At 41.9% G+C, this 20,188-nt stretch overlaps 1 protein-coding gene across 1 annotated transcript; it reads left to right on the top strand.

Annotated features, from left to right (window-relative positions):
* The first annotated feature begins 52 nt into the window (after positions 1-52).
* On the top strand, positions 53-18,607 carry SLC45A2 (solute carrier family 45 member 2). Its single transcript, XM_014953899.1, has 7 exons — positions 53-491; positions 1,675-1,851; positions 4,933-5,258; positions 9,084-9,227; positions 11,000-11,123; positions 12,099-12,304; positions 17,863-18,607. Exons 1-7 carry the CDS (start codon positions 53-55, stop codon positions 18,085-18,087), a joined length of 1,641 nt encoding a protein of 546 aa, XP_014809385.1. The 3' UTR covers positions 18,088-18,607.
* The last annotated feature ends 1,581 nt before the right edge of the window (positions 18,608-20,188 follow it).

The raw sequence follows: 20,188 nt of genomic DNA, 5'->3' as shown, positions 1-20,188 counted from the left end.
AGCCGGAGCAGGCAGCACCAACTTGCCGGAGCACCGCGCGTAAGCCGGAGCCATGACCTTAAGGAAAGAGAGTTTCCAGGGGTCTCTTCCACCCCCTTCTGAGATGACCATGGCGATCGTGGAGAGCATCAGAGAGGACGAGGACGACCTGCTGCAATCCGTGACGAGGACTGGAGCGGTGGTGCCGAAGCAGCGAGCGGTGGGGAGGCTGGTCATGCACAGCATGGCCATGTTTGGCCGGGAGTTCTGCTATGCCGTGGAGGCCGCCTTTGTCACGCCGGTGCTGCTGAGTGTAGGGCTGCCCAAGAACCTCTACAGTCTGGTGTGGCTCATCAGCCCTATCCTGGGCTTCGTGCTGCAGCCCGTGGTAGGTTCAGCCAGTGATCACTGCACCTGTAGCTGGGGCAGGAGGAGACCTTACATTCTGGGTCTGGGCATCATAATGCTGTTAGGCATGGCTTTGTACCTCAATGGGGACGTGATGATCTCAGGTGAGTGAGGGGCATGCGCTGCGCTGACAGACAAAACACATCCTGGCCTTTTGAATCAGAAAGAAAAAGGGGGGGGGTTGTCCTTTTTTCCCTGCTTAAATGCACTGTTAACGTTGGGTATGATGCTGCTTGGCACTGGGGAACACTGAAATGTTCATATACCTTATACCTGTATGTTCATATACCATAATATGAATACATATACCAATATATACCAATGAAATATATACCAATGTATGTTCATATACCATACACCTGGCGCTGCATGTGGTGTAGCCTGTACGTAGTGTCCTGTCGTTGCTGCATGTGATTACAGGGTGTTGTAGGTTGGTGTGGTTGCCTGATCAGTTCGCACTGCTTAGGCCCAGAGGAGTTTTTGCAAACTGAAGTCGACCTTCTTAAGTTAAATTATCAATATTTTTTGTGGGATGTAATACAGGTGCAAACCGAATATCTGTTAATCCCTGTTTTAGATGGATTACCATTCAAAATTTATATAGTTAGTTATTGCAGCCCTGGCTTGACTCAGGACTGTGTTATGCTGGTGAATAATAGAGATTTGTAACTCCTTGGAAACTGGTGTTGCACCTGGAACATGCAAAATCAAATAGGAGTGACATCCCTAGATACGGTTATATTCCAGCTTGAGGTGTAACTTCTCAAACTCTTGATTGAAAGTCGTTGCTGCCGCTGTGACTTGGCAGAGGGGGAGGTGTGTGTTTTCGTGGATTGATTTATTCCCTCTTCCTGCACGTCATTGGTATTGAATATACCGGTATTCATTTGCCTTAAAAGAGATGTTACAGTCAATTCTTGGTCATATAAAGCAGCAGAAAGGTGGGACAAATAGCATAAACTGAAAAAGTGCTACAAAATGCATGTGTGTTAGGCCACCATGGCACGCCGTGGAGGTGCAAAGGAGTAGATTAAGGCTAGTGATGCTCTTGATTGTGGAGCTTGGAGTACCCTGAGCTTGTGCTGTCCCGAGGCTGTAAATCAGCCTAGCACAGCTCAGCCCTACACAGACTCGGTTGCTCTGCTTCTCTCATGTGATTCTGCTATCACTGCTCGCTCTTGCGTAACGGAGCGCTGTTCAGATTTGGAGGTACAAGGAAAGACAAAATGTGTTTTTGCGGAACATGGCACTGTTGCTGTCAGAATGAGGGTGTTTTTCTTTTTGTAGCTTTCATCGATGAGAGAGACAAACGGCGGACGTGGGCAATAGTCATTACCATGCTGGGAGTAGTGCTTTTTGATTTTGCAGCTGATTTTATTGATGGCCCCATCAAAGCATATTTATTTGATGTCTGCTCCCATCAGGATAAAGAGAAGGGTCTGCATTACCACGCCCTCCTTACAGGTACTCAGATCCCTTCCTTTCCTCCCTGCCTCTCGACGGAGGGGAAGGTAATTGCATGGATTTTACTCTTACTGTGTTTCTAATCTTGAATGAACTGATCATCTGATCTCGCGCTTCAGTCACGAGTCTTTTGTTGCTGGGTTTTCACTACTCCAGAGAACAGAAACTTGTGATTGCTGCTGCAAGAACTCTGTCGCAGAAAGCTGCAGGCATAAACATTTACAGCAACATAGCCATGATTTAAGTAAGAGCAATTAATTAATTAAAAAGTGAAGTAGTATTTATTCAGCTTGTTCTGGTTTTTTCAAGTTTTTGGTGAAGCAATAATTAAGGGATGTAACCTCTTCCCTTGCCATAGCACATTAAAGTAACATTTTAGACTCAGCATGTGACATAGAGCAAGAGTTCACAAACCAGTATAATTGATTTCCACCCTTCAGCAACATTCCAGTATGTGCTGCCTTCCTGTACGGAAATTGGAATTCTTTGTAAAAATCAGACCTTCACAACTTCCACAAAATAAATCCAAGTGGTTCAGTCCAGTCTCTTGTAAATCAAGGAAGACCTTCGTTTACCTTCATATTTGTTTGAAATGGTGCTGAGTTGCAGAAGGGAACCTTCTGTAGCATGAGAGCCTGGTGTTGAGAAAATGCACAGGAGAGACACGTAAGGCTGAGTATGTGAATCGAGAGGAGCTCGCAGCTGTGTCTGGGAGCAGTTGCTGTGAAAGGACTAGACAAAAAGCAGATTAGATGAGAAGTCATGCACTCTGTGTTGGTGCAAATTTTTGTGGCTACTGAGCCGCACCAAGAGCAGGGGCATGCAGATTCAGTGGCAGTGGCTGTAGTCGAGGAGAGAGGTGTATTAGCTACTGACAACAGGCCAATTCTGGACACGTGAAATAGCTGTGTCCAGGAACACAGATTATAAAGAAACCTGAAAGCCACATGGGAATGAAAACAGTACTATCCATTAGAAACTGACAGATAACAGTTTTACCAATCACTTGTCTGGACAGAGAGGGGAGTGAGTCCCTATGTATATCAGGAAGAAATTCTTTACTGTGAGGGTGGTGAGGCACTGAAACAGGTTGCCCAGAGAACTTGGGGATGCCCCATCCCTGGAGGTTTTCAAGCCCAGGCTGGGTGAGGCTTTGAGCAATCTGCTGTAGTGGTAGGTGTCCCTGCCCATGGCAGTTTGGAACTAGGTGATCTTTAAGGTCCCTTCCAACCCAAACCATTCTATGATTCTATATTTTTGCCTTCAGCAAAACTCTGGTTGCAATTTTTCCTTGGATGAGACTAAAAAAGCTTGATTTCCAAATGTGAAGCTATAGATTCAGCTGATTCATTTGTGCACTGAGGTGTGCAAAGGGATGTGGGACAGATCACATCAAATAAGACTAGAACAAATTGCGTTATTTGGACCAGATTCCTGTGCTATCTGTAGCAAGACCATTGATATCTTAACCCTTCTTGACAGGTAATTAACCAAGGCTGTTTGTGAAATCCTCCCTTGATAGAGGTTCCGCAGTCTGTTCCAGCACTTCACTGGCCTTGTTGTTAGACAGTTTTTCCAAAAAGCTGATCTTAATATGCATTCACTACAATTTACATTTATCATTCCTTGTTCTAGCCCTATTAGACACAGACAACAATCTTCCAATTTAGTTTTTAGTTTATGTTTTAGATATTACTTTGTTTCCCCCATTTAGTTCCTTCTTCTTATACTAAATATCTCCAAGATATTACACTCCAGGAAAACATCAGTTAAGATCTGAAATGAAACTCGATAGCTTTGCAGTTGTGAAACTTATGACCACTGAGACAAGTGGAAGGAAGAGTGCATGTATCCAACAGGCAGCACTCAGACTGCATTCCAATAGCAGGATTTCCTTTTGCCAAAACTGTGGGCAAAGATGACCTCAAACATCAAACATTCAGTCTATGCAAACATTTGGTGTAGGTTTTCTTCAAAAAGCTATTAGCAGTTTAATTGTTTTTCATGAGAACCAGCAGGAATACAGTCCCTGTAAAACACAGTAGGACACAATGAAGGATGGCCATAAGCAGACCGAAGAGGGGAAAAAGGTATAGAAAGCCCAGAACGAAATCAAAACCCAGTGTTATGTAGGTGAAGCAAATGGATGTCCTGCTACCTCTGTTACTTTTTGTAAGACGGAATGGTTATGCCACAGCTTGTCTTCAGTTCCCCTAAGCAGAAGAGGAGATATACTTTTAAGTACTTCAAATGCTTCTGCCCAGCTTAACTCCCCCGTCCTGCACAGGCACCTGGTTAACGAGGCGCCAGGTCTCTACAAAGCTGCTTCCCCTACCAGAGCTCTGTGCTGTACATAACACTGTGCACTTCCTTGTGCTTGTGAAACTGTGTGCACTAATAACAAAAAGAAGAAATTTTTTAAAAATCAGACTGAAACCTGGTTTTATTAACTTCAAGACACAAGTGTGTTCTCATTTTACCTTTTATTCTAGCTTTTCTGAGAAAATCAGGAATTACACTTTTGTATTTGATCCTTTTTATTTTCTTTTCCCAGTAGTGAGGCACTTGGATTTTGGTAACTGCAAAACAATGCTTTTGGTTTTATTTCCTTTTTAAAAAAAATTTCACATGAAGACAGTATTTCTGTTTAGATTCAGCTATATAAAATACATTTTAGCAAGTCTAAACTATAGATAGTCTCGGTATAATTTTTAAAATGTTCATTTGTTCTGTGAAGTTTAAAAAACCCATAACTTACAGTAAAATTTTATTTTGTATAAATAAAACTTTTTCAAATAAAATAAAGCTTCAAAGAGTCAAGAAAAGAGGTGGAGACCCACATTGCTATATGTTCGGGCATTTTTTGAGGGCTCTGTCTGCCAGAGCTGAGGAGATTTTTCAAGAGTTGTTTTGGTAACTGCTCATGTATGTGATTAGCTCAATATTCCTACCTCTTGTGGCTAATATATGAAGAGTGATTATTCAGTCATTTCTAGAGGGGATGTTGAGGGTATTGTATATTGATTGTTTATTTCATTGATGCCAGTAGATCTTTTTTCTCCTTTTTCCCCACCCCTGTAGGTTTGGGAGGAGCCCTTGGTTACCTGACAGGTGCTATGGATTGGGGTGAAACTGTACTAGGATATTCCTTGGCATCAGAATTCCAGGTGATTTTCTTGTTCGCAGCCTTGGTTTTCCTAATCTGCCTTACCATACATCTGCACAGTATTCCTGAAGTCCCACTCAGATATGAAAATGAAGAGGAAAAGTTCTTGTTGGAAGTGACTCGAACCTATAAATATAGATCCATAGAGGAGGAACTCAAGAATGGTTGCGTAAAATCAACAAGTACTGAAATGAAGGCTGCAGTGAAACCAGGGAAATGTGCTGCTATGTCACGTACAGAGGTAAGTGCAGACAGGATTTTGTAGGCCCTATCGTTGCCTCCTTGGAGACCTTTTAATTGGAAAGTGTTGACTACTTGGAATGGAGCCCTTTCATGCACAGAAGAAGAATCCTCCACCAGGATACAGAATCAGGAGAAAGCCTGCCTTCTTTTATCGTTTTTGTTTTTTTTTTTTTTTAATGAAGTATTTCCAGCAGGAGGGACAAGAGAGACTAGTCCTGATGCTTGGAACAATTGGCAGGGGTGAGGGAGAGCTAGGTTCAGCTTTTTTGCTCTGTGTCAGTCTTTTGATATCCTCCTCAACTGAATTTTGACAGGAGGATCTACTTGCTCCTTTCATCCTGATGGAATTAGCATGAAATTGTGGACAAGGACTGCAGACCATTAATCTTTGATACAGATCTGTAACTCCCACTGAAGTTCACACGCTTTCATACCTAGTACATATGAAATGTTTGTTCCCTGCTCTAGTAAACATTTGGGTTTGCTGCTGCTTGGAATGTCATTGAGGATTTATTGCCAGTACTGATATGTCTAAAATTGCTACCTCTACAGCAATGCTTCCTTCCCTCTGGAGTTGTATTTTTATTTTGAAGTGACTTTGTAGCTGTGTCTTTGGCAGAACTTTTAGGCAGGAAAGAGTAGCAACTACTTTCAAATCATCACTGTTATTTTGTTTCTGCTGCATTTTTATGAGAGGTCATATCTTCAAACTAGGAAAGGGTGAAAATCTACCTGAAAAATACCTGGAGATCCCATTTCTAGAATGGTCCTGGGAACAGATAATAGTTTTTACTGTTTTGTTGGTGTCTTTTAGTGCTAGAAATCCTCACTGCACTCTCATGGTGCCCTAGGTAAGCAAAGGCTGATGTATATGTTTGCCTCCTGGTATAACAATAAGTGATGAAAGAGTTGCTTGTTTTAATTTCACTGCTGAACTCTTGGTGTTATAACTACCTATCCCCGATACAAGTCTTGATGCATCAGGTGAAAAATACTGAGAATGTGCAGATTGTTATAAGTTAGAAACCTAAACTCATATTCAAGCTACACATAACCATCTTTTACTATTTATCATTTGTATTGTAATAGCCTTTGGTATTTCTAACCCAAAGGATATATTATTACACCAGATAGAATACAAAAGTAGAATAAAAGATGAACACTGCCTGATGTGGATGCCTGACAAACAGAGGGGCAGACAGCAAAGAGACAGTTTGTTGGGGAAAATATGGGTAGTACACTGTGATGCTGTCCCTGCAATTCCCCACCTAAGCAGCCAGCATCCCTCACCAGCCCTGTTCACCCTGACTGTCCTCCAGATTGTCAGAGATGCTGAGTCTCATTGACTCCTCAACCCATATGGGCTCTAGATAAAGGAAGGTTAATGAAGAAGAAAGAGCAGATGCAGTGAAAGCCAGAGGAGCAGACTGGCAATTGGGGTTGCCTCTACCTCGGCAGGAATTAATGCCATTGAGTCAGGACCGTCTGGCACCCGAGGTGAAGCTCTGGTGTCCGCTGTGGGCAAGCCTCTGCCGTTGTCCTCTCCGGATTCCTGGCTGGACAGCCCATCAGAGGCTCATAGTGCTTTGATCTGTCTCATGTTTCTTTGATGTGCCCGGGCATCTATAAATTCTAGACACTCACTGCCTTAATGGTCTGTCTCTTGTGGCACATCTTTTCTAAGTTCATTCATTACTGTAATTGCTTCCTTGAAGAAATGGTTTGGCTTCCTGCTTTTCTGTGTCTCTTTTTTTGCTGCAGGCTTCATGGCCCTATATCCTCTAAATTACAAATTGTGCTCTTACATGCTAATAGCTGCCGTGATTATTAATGAGATTTGACCTGTTACAGTATGAACAGACATCCAAAGTGATTCATCTTTGGTTCTTTAGTGTGGTGCCAAATTACCCAAGTTATATTGATTACTCTGTATCCTTATGAATCATCTGAGGCCTTGAGTCTTAGTGATTTTATTAAGAAAAGATTAGGTATTGTGAGCTTTTGAAGGATAAAGGACTTAAATGGAGCCAAAGTTCAGCACGTTGTTTAAATTAGTGTGGGGTTTGTGTGTTGGCGTGTATTGAACGTGTGCATTAAGCATTTCAGTTTCCGTTTCCACTCAAAAATATCTAAATAGAAAGCAAGCATTTCTATCCAGCTATCAAATTATTCTTTGTAATTACAGCAGTCTTCTTTGTAGTTCCCTGACCTTATCTTAACACTTTGATTGGAAAAGCTGTTTTAAAGAACTATGTGGAAGAGTTGAAAAAATTAAATAAACCAAGTCAAAAGATAGTAATTATCCTTGAAATAACACTAATGAGACATTGTGGATTTTTTTTGTTTATTTGGTTTTTTTGGGTTTTGGTTTGGTTTGGTTTTTTTTATAACTGTAGAAAAATAGAAAGCTTATCCTGTTTAAAAGAGACAGTGATGCCAAGAGAAATTCCAAGGGATTTGGGCAATATGCAGTTCAAGGTGAAAGTCAGCAACTTGAATTTTGGCATTCCTATGAGGATTAAAAACCTCCCACTGGAGCAAAGTATTTTCCGACTTTATATGTGGTGATTATTCATAGAGTAGCTTGCAGCATAACCTAGTTCAAAGGAAAGCAGAATTGTGAAAAGTAAATAGAACATTGAAGGAGGGCAAAAAATGTCATTACCTTACAGTAAATTGAAATCAAAATTCAGCTTCCCAGTAATGAACATAACTTCTACAGTTCTTTCACATTTCATGAGTATATCGCTTACCTTACTGTCTCTCCCAACGCTGTTGCCTCCAAACATCACTAGAGAAAATTGGAAGTGTTCTGTCATGCTCTGATAAAATAACATCTTTTTTTCCTTAAAAGCAAAGAACCGTGCAGGAGCTTTAAAGCAGTTAAGGATTGTGTGTCACAAATGCCTCACATTAAGCACTGAATTCAAGCGACACAAGTGATCTGATGAATGTGACTTGAAAATAAGCTGAGAGAGAGTTTTGGGGCCCAGGGCTCAGACAAGGAGGAAGGACATAAGGTGGGGCATTGAAAGTGGTGACAAATTTTAGTTTTCCCCATCAGTGAGATTTGTTAACCAACACCAAATACATTTTGATTTTGAAATGAGTTATTTCTCCCATGGTATGAGGTGTTCAGGTGCTGGAGCTCAGGCTCTCTGGGTGCTAGCATTTCAAGTGGTGCTGCATCTGCTGTGATGCACCGCAGTCTCTCCCTGCTTCATTGAAAGGAGGACAGTGCATAGTGGAAATCTCATGGTAATGATATGACACAAGAGGTGAAGTTTTCTAGGTAATTTAGCAGATAGAAGGGAATGGGAATGAGGTCTCAGAAGTGCTGTATTCTGCAACTAGTGCGTTTTAATTCACAGGAAGTATTTTGAGTTTCATTTTTTTCCATGGCACCTTTAAATTTTCAATGGAAAACTAATTGTCTCTATAAAGAAATTATTTTTGTTTCTGTTTTTTGGTTTTTTTGAAGCCCCACTGAGTCTGTTTTGGCAGAAAATTTTCACTTGGTTCTACGAGTAAATAATAACCCTACTGATTATAACAGCAAGAAATGTTACATCCTGGCTGATGAACCCCAGCTCTCACAGAGCCTCTGTGAATCTTTCAGATGACTTTATTAGGCAGTGGCTGTACAAAAGAAATATATTGTGAAGGGCATTCAGTAACCAAGCAACGCTTCCTAGCAAAAACAAATTAAAAACTTTGGAAGTTTAGCAATGAAAAGATGCCGAGACCTTCTTCACTTGCTGTCAGCTATTGTATTAGCTTGCAGGGCAATAATACAGTATTATTGTTAAATACTTCTTTTTAGGATCAAAGGCGGATGACCCTTAAATCACTCTTGAAGACACTTCTAAGCATGCCATCCCACTATCGGTATCTGTGTGTGAGCCACCTTTTTGGATGGATGGCTTTCCTGTCCAACATGCTCTTCTTCACGGATTTCATGGGACAGGTAGAAGCATAAAATCCTCTCACTTCTCCTTTCTCTTAGCATCGCCTCCTCCACCGAAAGAAAGGAGACGGTGTTATATTCCTGAAGAAATGACAGTGGTGGCAGAGCTGGTTGTATCTGGATGGCTGAACAAGAGTTTTGTAAAACAGCTAATTGATCTCTCGTTCCAAGCCAGTCTGTTGGGTCTTGGGGGAAAACCTTTTAATATTTGTAAGACTGTTTGTGTCTACTTAACTGGTTCAAATGAAGCTCCTGGAGCTGTCCCAAATCCATCCATTCCCTGCTTTTGCTTCGGAGCTGCTCTGAGACGGGCAGGTTTCCTCACTGAAGTAGCACTGATGGATGCAGCTGGCTCTGTCCTGGCACGGGGCACAAGACTGTTCTCCTGCACTGCAGCTCTCAGCACACAGTGAGATACTTGGTAGCTCAAGGCTCTTGTCTCCTTGAATTTGGCTGTCCCTGACATACCCCTTTAAACCCTTCCCTGAGTCTTTTCTGCCAGCAATCCTTCATGATGCCCAGTGCTCCCTTCCCACCCCATTCCAGGCAGTAAGACTGTGTGCCTTTGCCAGTGATTCTTGCCTCTATGATCCTGTCTGCCTCATTTCTTCCAGGGTACCAATATGCTCCTGGCACAAACCCTTTTGTTGCCACTTCCTTTCTTTCTGTGGTTTCCACCCAGTGTTCCTATTTCCTTGCCTTTTTTTGTTTCTGTAGGCAAGAGCGAGGGGTTTTTTTCTGTGCTGAACGAAAAAGTTTGCTTGCCTAGATGCAGAACTGGATAAGACAATTACTGGGTGGAAATACAAGAGTGTTGGGTTAAGCCTCAAAGAGAAAACAAGAAAATTAATTGTAGATAAATTAGGGAAAGAAAGGCTAAGGCAAGAAGGCTGCGCTCACAGCCCAGAAAGCCAACAGCAAGAGAAGTGTGGCCAGCAGGTTGAGGGAGGTGATTCTACCCCTCTGCTCTGCTCTGGTGACACCCCACCTGGAGTACTGCCTCCATCTCTGGGGCCCCCAACATAAGGACATGGACCTGTTGCAGTGTATCCAGAGGAGGGCCAAGAAATTGTTAGGGTTGAGGTTGTTCATCCTGGAGAAGGGAAGGGTCCGGTGAGACCTTGTAGCAGCTTTCCAGTACCTAAGGGTACCTACAAGAAAGCTGGAGAGGGACGTTTTACAAGGGCATGTAGTGATGGGAACGAGGGGTAATGGCTCTGAACTGAAAGAGGGTGGGTTTAGATTAGATATCAGGAAGAAATTTTTCACTATGAGGGTGGTTGCCCAGAGAAGTTGTGGATGCCCCATCCCTGGAGGTGTTCAAGACCAGCTTGGACAGGGCTTTGAGAAATGTGGTCCAGTGGGAAGTGTCCCTGCCTATGGGAGGGGGGTTGGAACAGGTGATCTTTAACGTCCCTTCCAACTGTAAGGATCTATGATTCTATGAAGAAGGCAGAATTGGAGAGAGAAGGAGAGTGAGAAATAAGGCACCCAAAAAGAAACATGCAAACAAATCACTGTAGAGTGGACAGCCCAGGGAAAAGCAGAGGGTTATAAATGAGCAGGAGCCTGGGATGTGAGAACCTGGGAGAAACGAGTGCGAAACCTGGAGAACTGTGACGGGGTAGGTAGGGCACTGCTTAACAGAATTCTGGGGTGCTATTATCACCCCTACCTGCGCTGTGTTGGGTACCCCCCTTGTTCCCATAAGTAGGAGTATTGTATACATGCAGTCCATCCTTGCCTTCCATGGTCTTTCTGGTCTCTTTCAGGTTGTATACCAGGGTAGTCCTTATGCACCTCATAACTCCACGCTTTACCTTACCTACAAAACAGGAGTAGAGATGGGATGCTGGGGACTGTGCATCAACGCAATTTCTTCATCAGTCTATTCTTGTAAGTACCCCGGAAAGTACTCCCACACTGTGTTTTGAAACAGTGTTTAAACTGTTTGCTATTTGCCATTGTTTAAAAAAAAATAAAGCAATGCCAAATTAACTGGGGTTTTTTTTCCACATTAAAACTTTAAGAAATGTTACATTCTCAGCATTGTTAGAAACTCATATCTTAACGTGAACAGTTCCTGACCTCATGATGAGTGGTCACTTTGGGAGTAAGGCATTGTTCTGCATGTGAACTGACCCTGAATACTGAAAATCATCCTGAAGTTAAATGCCAGACTGAAATGGATGCCATGGGTATCATTCTGAGATGCTCTTTCATCTAGCAATGTTGTAGCTGTAGGTTTTCAAAGATCCCTCTGATGGCCTCTCCGCATCTGATTTCCTCATAAAAGAACTTTTCCACAGTGCTCGAGAAGCTCTTGCCAGCGGCATGAACCTTGCTCTCCAAAATCGCATCTAAATATGCTAAGCACAGTTCCCCTGACAGATTTCACTATAGCTCTTACCAAGAATCAAAAAAATTACTTGTGATCTGAAAACTCAAATGAGTAGCATTTTGAGGGCTGAACTGAGCATCTGAAAGAGGCATGAGGGAAATCTTTTCCCCTTTGGAACTTAGCTACAGGCATTTCTGTAGCGCCTTTCTCGGCTCAGACAGAGGTTGATGCCAAATGTTGGTATTATAATCAAACAGTGGAAATGTCTGAGGTTGTCAATGAGGGCAGTTCTTCCAGAATGGTTGTTAACTACTTCTCTGGAACTATGTCAGAATAAGGCTATCCCCAGAGAGATCAAGTATTCTTTGGCAGGTTTATACCTACAATAATTTGAGGCAGCTTCCAAAAGAAGCTTGTAATATTGTCTACTTCATTGCATTTCACAAAATAAAACCCCTTAAAGGAACTCCCTGATGAAATGTGACCTGTTTTGTTTTAGTCTTGTTAGCATTTTCACTTTCTTTTCACAGACCTGCAGAAAATCCTTCTGCCATACATAGGATTAAAGGGACTTTATTTCATTGGATACCTGCTATTTGGATTGGGTACTGGATTAATTGGCTTGTTTCCCAATATCTATTCCACTCTGGCTCTATGTTCCCTCTTTGGCGTCATGTCCAGCACACTGTACACAGTGCCATTCCACCTCATTGCCGAGTATCACAGGGAAGAAGAGGTAAGTTCAGTGTCTAAGGAAGGCTAAGTTTATATCTGTCTGGGTATGTTTAGTCTATTTTGGGAGAAAACTGGATGGAACTATTGAGCAGCTTTTAATTTTAATTTCAAACTATTTGTAATGACATGTTACGAATGGAAAGTTTCTCACAAAGAGAGTTAAGGTCCCAGCTCCAAATTCTCCAAACAGTCCTGCAGTGAGACACATAATTTTTTATCATCACAACTGAAACAAAGCCAATTGAAGTATGTGTTCAGGCAGTAAACAGGTTAACAGGATTCCACTCTGTGTTGCCTTCAAGTGCAACCTTGCTTATGGTCTTCCTTCCAGCTGTATTAGCTGAAGACTTGAATTCTGAGTTCCTAAAGTTAATAAGCACAGGGTAAAGGCTGGCAGAATTTTTAGTTAACTGCAAAGTGCTACAAAACCTGTGAGCTAATAACGATGTTAAATTCAACTACAAATGGTTTCATATAGGTCAGTATTAAATTATATACCATGTTCTCATTATCTCTGTAAGTGTCTGGGGCTGGTTTTTGGTCCTCCACAGCATGAAATTCTGTTTCCAAGGAAAATCTGGAAAAGGTTGCATTCCTTATTTCATGTTACTAGGCACAGGAGGATCTTCATGTCTTGTAAAGTGTTGAGCTCTTCAATGGAAAAGTTCTCTCAAATCTCTTAAGTTATGAGAGAGCTGGAAACAAGAAGGATTAAGGAGAGTTGGGAGGACTTAGGAAAAATTCTTATTATACCTGGGAACATTTGAAGAAACGAATAAAGGAAATGTTGAACCATTGAAAAACAACTTAGAAATATAGAAGAGACCAGCACAGGGCTAGATAAAGTCCTTGAGAACATGTCCTACTGTTCTGTACAACTTTTAAGCATCAATATCTGAATGATGAATACAAGAAAACTCTAAGAATCCTAGGAGTATGTCTCAATGTGGTCAGATATTTCATAGATCTGATTCCTAATTTTTCAGTTAATTTCTCTGTTCCTTCCAATAGAGAAGTGTCACAGTGGAGAGTTTTACAAAGATTCAACAAAGGCTGGGGAATGAACCCAGTTTAGGGTGAGATCACAATTCAGGTCAGCCAATTCAGAGAGAGGGAGTGAAGGCAAAATTGAAGTCTAGCTCTGATTCAGAACTCTTCCAAGACAGGAGTGAAATAAAATGTGCTGAAGTGTGCACGCACTTTATATTTAATAGGCTAATATATTCAAATGTTACTTTTAAGACAACTGATTGTTTCTTGCTTGGTGTACAGTACTTGCTAGGCCAGATGTTAAATGATATATAATTCTATGTTAGATCTGATACTAACAGAATTATGTGTAGCTCAAATCTTCTATAATGTATGAGGTAGAAAAAATAGAGGAAAATCTGCACCAGTACAGGTTGGAGGTTGACCTGCTGGATAGCAGCTCTGCAGAGAGGGACCTGGGAGTTCCGGTAGACAAGTTAACCACAAGCCAGCAATGTGCCCTTATAGCCAAGAAGGCCAAAGATCTCCTGGGTTACATGAAAAACAGTATAGCCAGCAGGTCCAGAGAAGTCATCTTCCCCCTCTGTTCTCTCTCTCTCTACTCTGCCCTGGTGATGCCACATCTGGAGTAATGTGGTTCAAGTATTCTTTGGCAGGTTTATACCTACAATAATTTGAGGCAGCTTCCAAAAGAAGCTTGTAATATTGTCTACTTCATTGCATTTCACAAAATAAAACCCCTTAAAGGAACTCCCTGATGAAATGTGACCTGTTTTGTTTTAGTCTTGTTAGCATTTTCACTTTCTTTTCACAGACCTGCAGAAAATCCTTCTGCCATACATAGGATTAAAGGGACTTTATTTCATTGGATACCTGCTATTTGGATTGGGTACTGGATTAATTGGCTTGTTTCCCAATATCTATTCCACTCTGGCTCTATGTTCCCTCTTTGGCGTCATGTCCAGCACACTGTACACAGTGCCATTCCACCTCATTGCCGAGTATCACAGGGAAGAAGAGGTAAGTTCAGTGTCTAAGGAAGGCTAAGTTTATATCTGTCTGGGTATGTTTAGTCTATTTTGGGAGAAAACTGGATGGAACTATTGAGCAGCTTTTAATTTTAATTTCAAACTATTTGTAATGACATGTTACGAATGGAAAGTTTCTCACAAAGAGAGTTAAGGTCCCAGCTCCAAATTCTCCAAACAGTCCTGCAGTGAGACACATAATTTTTTATCATCACAACTGAAACAAAGCCAATTGAAGTATGTGTTCAGGCAGTAAACAGGTTAACAGGATTCCACTCTGTGTTGCCTTCAAGTGCAACCTTGCTTATGGTCTTCCTTCCAGCTGTATTAGCTGAAGACTTGAATTCTGAGTTCCTAAAGTTAATAAGCACAGGGTAAAGGCTGGCAGAATTTTTAGTTAACTGCAAAGTGCTACAAAACCTGTGAGCTAATAACGATGTTAAATTCAACTACAAATGGTTTCATATAGGTCAGTATTAAATTATATACCATGTTCTCATTATCTCTGTAAGTGTCTGGGGCTGGTTTTTGGTCCTCCACAGCATGAAATTCTGTTTCCAAGGAAAATCTGGAAAAGGTTGCATTCCTTATTTCATGTTACTAGGCACAGGAGGATCTTCATGTCTTGTAAAGTGTTGAGCTCTTCAATGGAAAAGTTCTCTCAAATCTCTTAAGTTATGAGAGAGCTGGAAACAAGAAGGATTAAGGAGAGTTGGGAGGACTTAGGAAAAATTCTTATTATACCTGGGAACATTTGAAGAAACGAATAAAGGAAATGTTGAACCATTGAAAAACAACTTAGAAATATAGAAGAGACCAGCACAGGGCTAGATAAAGTCCTTGAGAACATGTCCTACTGTTCTGTACAACTTTTAAGCATCAATATCTGAATGATGAATACAAGAAAACTCTAAGAATCCTAGGAGTATGTCTCAATGTGGTCAGATATTTCATAGATCTGATTCCTAATTTTTCAGTTAATTTCTCTGTTCCTTCCAATAGAGAAGTGTCACAGTGGAGAGTTTTACAAAGATTCAACAAAGGCTGGGGAATGAACCCAGTTTAGGGTGAGATCACAATTCAGGTCAGCCAATTCAGAGAGAGGGAGTGAAGGCAAAATTGAAGTCTAGCTCTGATTCAGAACTCTTCCAAGACAGGAGTGAAATAAAATGTGCTGAAGTGTGCACGCACTTTATATTTAATAGGCTAATATATTCAAATGTTACTTTTAAGACAACTGATTGTTTCTTGCTTGGTGTACAGTACTTGCTAGGCCAGATGTTAAATGATATATAATTCTATGTTAGATCTGATACTAACAGAATTATGTGTAGCTCAAATCTTCTATAATGTATGAGGTAGAAAAAATAGAGGAAAATCTGCACCAGTACAGGTTGGAGGTTGACCTGCTGGATAGCAGCTCTGCAGAGAGGGACCTGGGAGTTCCGGTAGACAAGTTAACCACAAGCCAGCAATGTGCCCTTATAGCCAAGAAGGCCAAAGATCTCCTGGGTTACATGAAAAACAGTATAGCCAGCAGGTCCAGAGAAGTCATCTTCCCCCTCTGTTCTCTCTCTCTCTACTCTGCCCTGGTGATGCCACATCTGGAGTAATGTGGTCAGTTCTGGGATCCCCAGTTCAAGAAAGACAGGGAACCACTGGAGAGAGTCCATCGGGGGGCTATGAAGATGATCAAGGGACTGGAGCACCTCTCTTATGAGGAGAGGCTGAGAGACCTGGGTCTGTTTAGCCTGGAGAAGAGAAGACTGAGAGGGGATCTCATCAATACTTGTAAATAACTGAAGGGCGGGTATCAAGAGGATGGGGTCAGGCTCTTCTCAGTGTTACCAGTGATGGGACAAGGGGCAACAGACACGAGCTGGAACACAGGAAATTCCATCTCAACGTGAGCAAAAACTTCTTTACCTTGAGGGTGCCAGAGCACTGGAAGAGGCTGGCCAGAGAGGTTGTGGAATGTCCTTCTCTGGAGAGAAGGAGAAACCTGCCTGAATTTGTTCCTGTCCAACCTGCTCTGGGTGACCCTGCTTTGGCAGGGGGTTGGACAAGATGATCTCTGAAGGTGCCTTCCAACCCCTACCATTCTGTGATTCTGTGAAACATCAAGTGCAAGATTACATTCATTTACACATTCATGTAATTGTGGTCAGAACTACTGGCACATAGGAATACATTATATAGATATAATTCCAAAAAACATTGTGTCTAAAATTCAAATACTTCAGGTTAAAGGACTATATCACTCCAGAACAAAGAGCAGACATTTTCCCTCACTATGCATTCTACCAAAACCATGTGCTGGGCTTTGAAATGGTGCCATTTCAACTTCTGTTCTGTGCTGCTCTTCCCTAAGGTGCAAATTCAATTTTGTCTACTGTGTTAGGAAGAGGCTGTTTTTCTCCAGTACTTTAGAGCTTTGTGTGGTAACAGCTCAAGGGCAAGGTAACAGGTCTTCTGAAAAACAAAAAAGCATCTTAAGAGCTGAGAGTGTTTGGATACCAGAAGAAAGCAGCACAGCAAGCCTACAGCATGGAAACCTCATTTGTTACAATACAACCGTCTCCCTTTAACAGTCTATGCAAGAAGAACAGTAAGTATGTAAAATATCATGTAATTTCCCAATAAAACAGAATAATTCCTTCCTAGAGGGAATCAGAGAACACCTGAAGTTAGAGAGGACCTCCAGAGATCATGTAGTCCAACCCACATGCTCAAGCAGGGCCACCTGGAGCAGGTTGCCTAGGGTCACGTCTGGCCTGGTTTGAATATTTCCAAAGGTGGAAACTCCACAACTCCACTGGTCAACCTGTTCCAGTGATTAACTGCCCTCACAGGCTGCTCATGATGTAATTGTATGTAATAAATGTAGCCTTTTGCTCTGCTATGTATGTCAAAGCAGATACACAGATAATCAGTAGTTAATAATGGTCTTCAGTGGTGTAGAAGCATCCTCATCTGGGCATTTGTTTTCAGATATTATTTTTTCCCCCCCAGCAATAAAAGCATTACATTTAGATTTTGGTACTGAACTCCTTGATGTGCTTCGAGCCATAACTTCAGAGCACAGTGCTCCATTATAACGAGTTATGCTCTGTAGGTGTGTGGGACACAGTATGACTCATCTTAGCATCCTTTGAGGCTCTCCTGCAACCATGAGAGTTGGAGCTAAATTACCTGTGGCGGGGTGTCCTGTACTGTGAAGTGTCAGTTTGCCAGAGCTCAAATGGATCTGAACTTGAAGGAAATGGCTAATAATTCTTTTGATCAAATTTCAATTCTTTCTTTGAGAGAAGGGATGGAGGGAAAAATTGCAGATGGGAGAAACGGGACAATTTGGGGGGAGCTTGGAAAACTCATTTGGGCTTGTAAAATCTCTGTGGGGCAAGCAGAAAAACCAGAAGGGACGCAGAGAGTGATTGCCATGTCTTGCTGCACCTGGGGGTCGCGACGGCGCGGTGTCTGAGAGCTGCAAGTCGTCGGCGCCGCCTGATTTCACCGGGTTTGGTTTTGTGCTTGTTTGCAGTGCCTGAGGCTGCAGGACAGCGAACGAGCTGGAGACCACGGGAGAGGGAAGGGCATTGACTGTGCTGCTCTCACCTGCATGGTCCAGCTGGCCCAGATCATCCTGGGCGTGGGGCTGGGGCTCCTGGTCAGCATCGCCGGCAGTGCGGTGACTGTGATTTCGGCGTCCATGGTGGCACTCGTCGGCTGCTGCTTTGTTGCTTTTTGTGTCCGATACGTGGAGTAGGACTGGGCGAAGCAATTGGAGGAAATCTCCCCAAGGGAGTGTTTTCTTTTCAGATTAGTAGCACTGGTGCTGTTGCTGTGCTGGTACTGCTGGCACATCCTCTTCTCTTACATCCTCGGAGAGGCTGCAACTCCAGAGCGTTATGAAATGTGAGACTTGATAAAACTGGTTGCCTAATGCCTCAGATTGAAAGCTTCTGTATTTTGACTGCTTTATTACTTCATTCCTGCTGAACTCAGTATATTAACACGCTATTACACAGGGTGGTGTGTACACCCGTGGTATCTCGATGCCCTACGTGAGAAGTCGTTATGAAACTCCTCATTACCAATTTGTGGAAGTTAATAGATGAAGTATGTGATCAATTGAAGAAGTAATAAAAATGGACTCAGTTAGGAAGAAAATAATTATTTATCTTGTTTTTCAAGTATCTTAATCTTGGGGATATTCCCTCTGGTAGTCAAAAGCTGCGAGAGGATCAAACAGGTGTCAGAGGCCATATAGTGTGAAATTGTGTCGTGTCCAGTAGTACTGTTAAGTGGGATCAGTTAATTCCCAGCTACAATCAAAAGCAGATTTGGGTATGAAAGATGATTGGAATATAAAAAAGATCAAAACCTATTGTTTAAAAGCATAACTGCAAAGTAATTATTTTATATTGGACCCTGCTGCTTATCTATACATTAAATGAAAGTACTGACTGTGCTTGTCATGAAACTCTGCCTAAGGCTGCTCTGCAAACCTGCAAACAGGTGGCACTTCTTCCATCTTAAAAAACTGGCCTCTTGACTCTGGTACTGTAATTGAAAAAACAAACTTGACGAAAACAAGAATTTTATGAGTGGTTGTAAGCCACTGAAATCTTGACACTGGATATGGCAGTATTTACCTTAAAGCAGTATCACTGTTTCCTCTATTTTCCTTCATGCATCTAGTTTTGAGTGAAATGGGGTTTGGTCTTTACAGAATACTGTGAAATAACACAGTTCTGCAAAGCACTATCAGGAATTATTGTACAGTAAATACTTAATTCCAGTTATTTGTATTTAATTGCATATGAAGCTTGATTCTTATGTTTATAATATTGCTGGAGTTTTGAAAAGCCTATGTTTGTGGAAGTGATACGCTGTATTTATGCTGTGCTTCCTCTGTTCTGAAAACTGTTATATCCCTTTGCTATGTTATATGCTAAGCCACATGAAGCCATCAGCTAATGCAATATTGTTAATTAATGGTGACAGAGAGAGAGTGTTGCCAGGTATGGTGTGTGGGGGTTTTGTTAAATGTTGCACATGTATAATCGACACTGTTCAGCCAAATGCACTGTTCAGCTCTAGAAGCTCTGCGTGATATGGACTGACAACACCACAAATAAATGGTTAGATTTGAGCATAAAGTGTCTCTGCAGAAATGCACCAACTTCATCCTTTCTGTATGTTTTCAAGCGTAGAGTGAGTAATTTGTTTTCAGGAAAAACAATTTTCCCTTAGGTAAACTCTTATTAACTACAGCAATCCTGTTGAAGCCTCAGCTATTTTTTCTTGTGGGTGATTGTGTCTCGACTGTAGGCCCCAAATGGGACTTGGTGTATGGCAAGCTTTACTTTTCCTCACAGCTCCTTCATCCTGGCTTAAGAAGAAGCCATGTTTTATGGTTTCTTCCATTTTGTGGCTCTTAATGAATCCTGCTCAAGTCACATCCATGGAAGAGAAAAGCTTGGAAGACTGAGCCCCTGGACTGTGCTTTAAACACTTTGTAGGTGCTCACATGGCTGTAGCACAAGGATCTCAACCAGGAGAAACAGGAGAAGGCCAGAAAATGATAGACGGTTGTCCTTTTAATTCACTTTATGCCATTGTTAACTCACTAACTTCCATTAACTCCCTATCTCCTGGGAGGAGGTTTTTTAAGGGACGAGCAAGGCTTCTGTGGAGCCATAAAAATGGAGAAAGGAGGAGGTGATCTGGTTTTACAGGACTGCAGGACTTGAAGCACTGTTTAAACCTGTGCTCCAGGAGCCGAGGTCATAAAGCTCCAACTCCAGTGTGAGGCTGGGGATGGAACTTTACAATGTTTACCTGTGTCTTTACCAATATTTTCT

The sequence above is a fragment of the Calidris pugnax genome, unplaced genomic scaffold (assembly GCF_001431845.1).
Source record: "Calidris pugnax isolate Ruff unplaced genomic scaffold, ASM143184v1 scaffold178, whole genome shotgun sequence".
Taxonomy (NCBI): Eukaryota; Metazoa; Chordata; class Aves; order Charadriiformes; family Scolopacidae; genus Calidris; species Calidris pugnax.
Note: the sequence above shows the minus strand (reverse complement) of the source record. Positions and strands in the feature narration are given on the sequence as shown.

Bases quoted from the DNA above. Each gene is read 5' to 3' on its own strand.
- SLC45A2 (XM_014953899.1), top strand. From the start codon at position 53: ATGACCTTAAGGAAAGAGAGTTTCCAGGGGTCTCTTCCACCCCCTTCT. The intron at 5,259-9,083 runs GTAAGTGCAGAC...ACTTCTTTTTAG, and splicing joins CTGCTATGTCACGTACAGAG to GATCAAAGGCGGATGACCCT. The intron at 9,228-10,999 runs GTAGAAGCATAA...GGTCTCTTTCAG, and splicing joins TCACGGATTTCATGGGACAG to GTTGTATACCAGGGTAGTCC.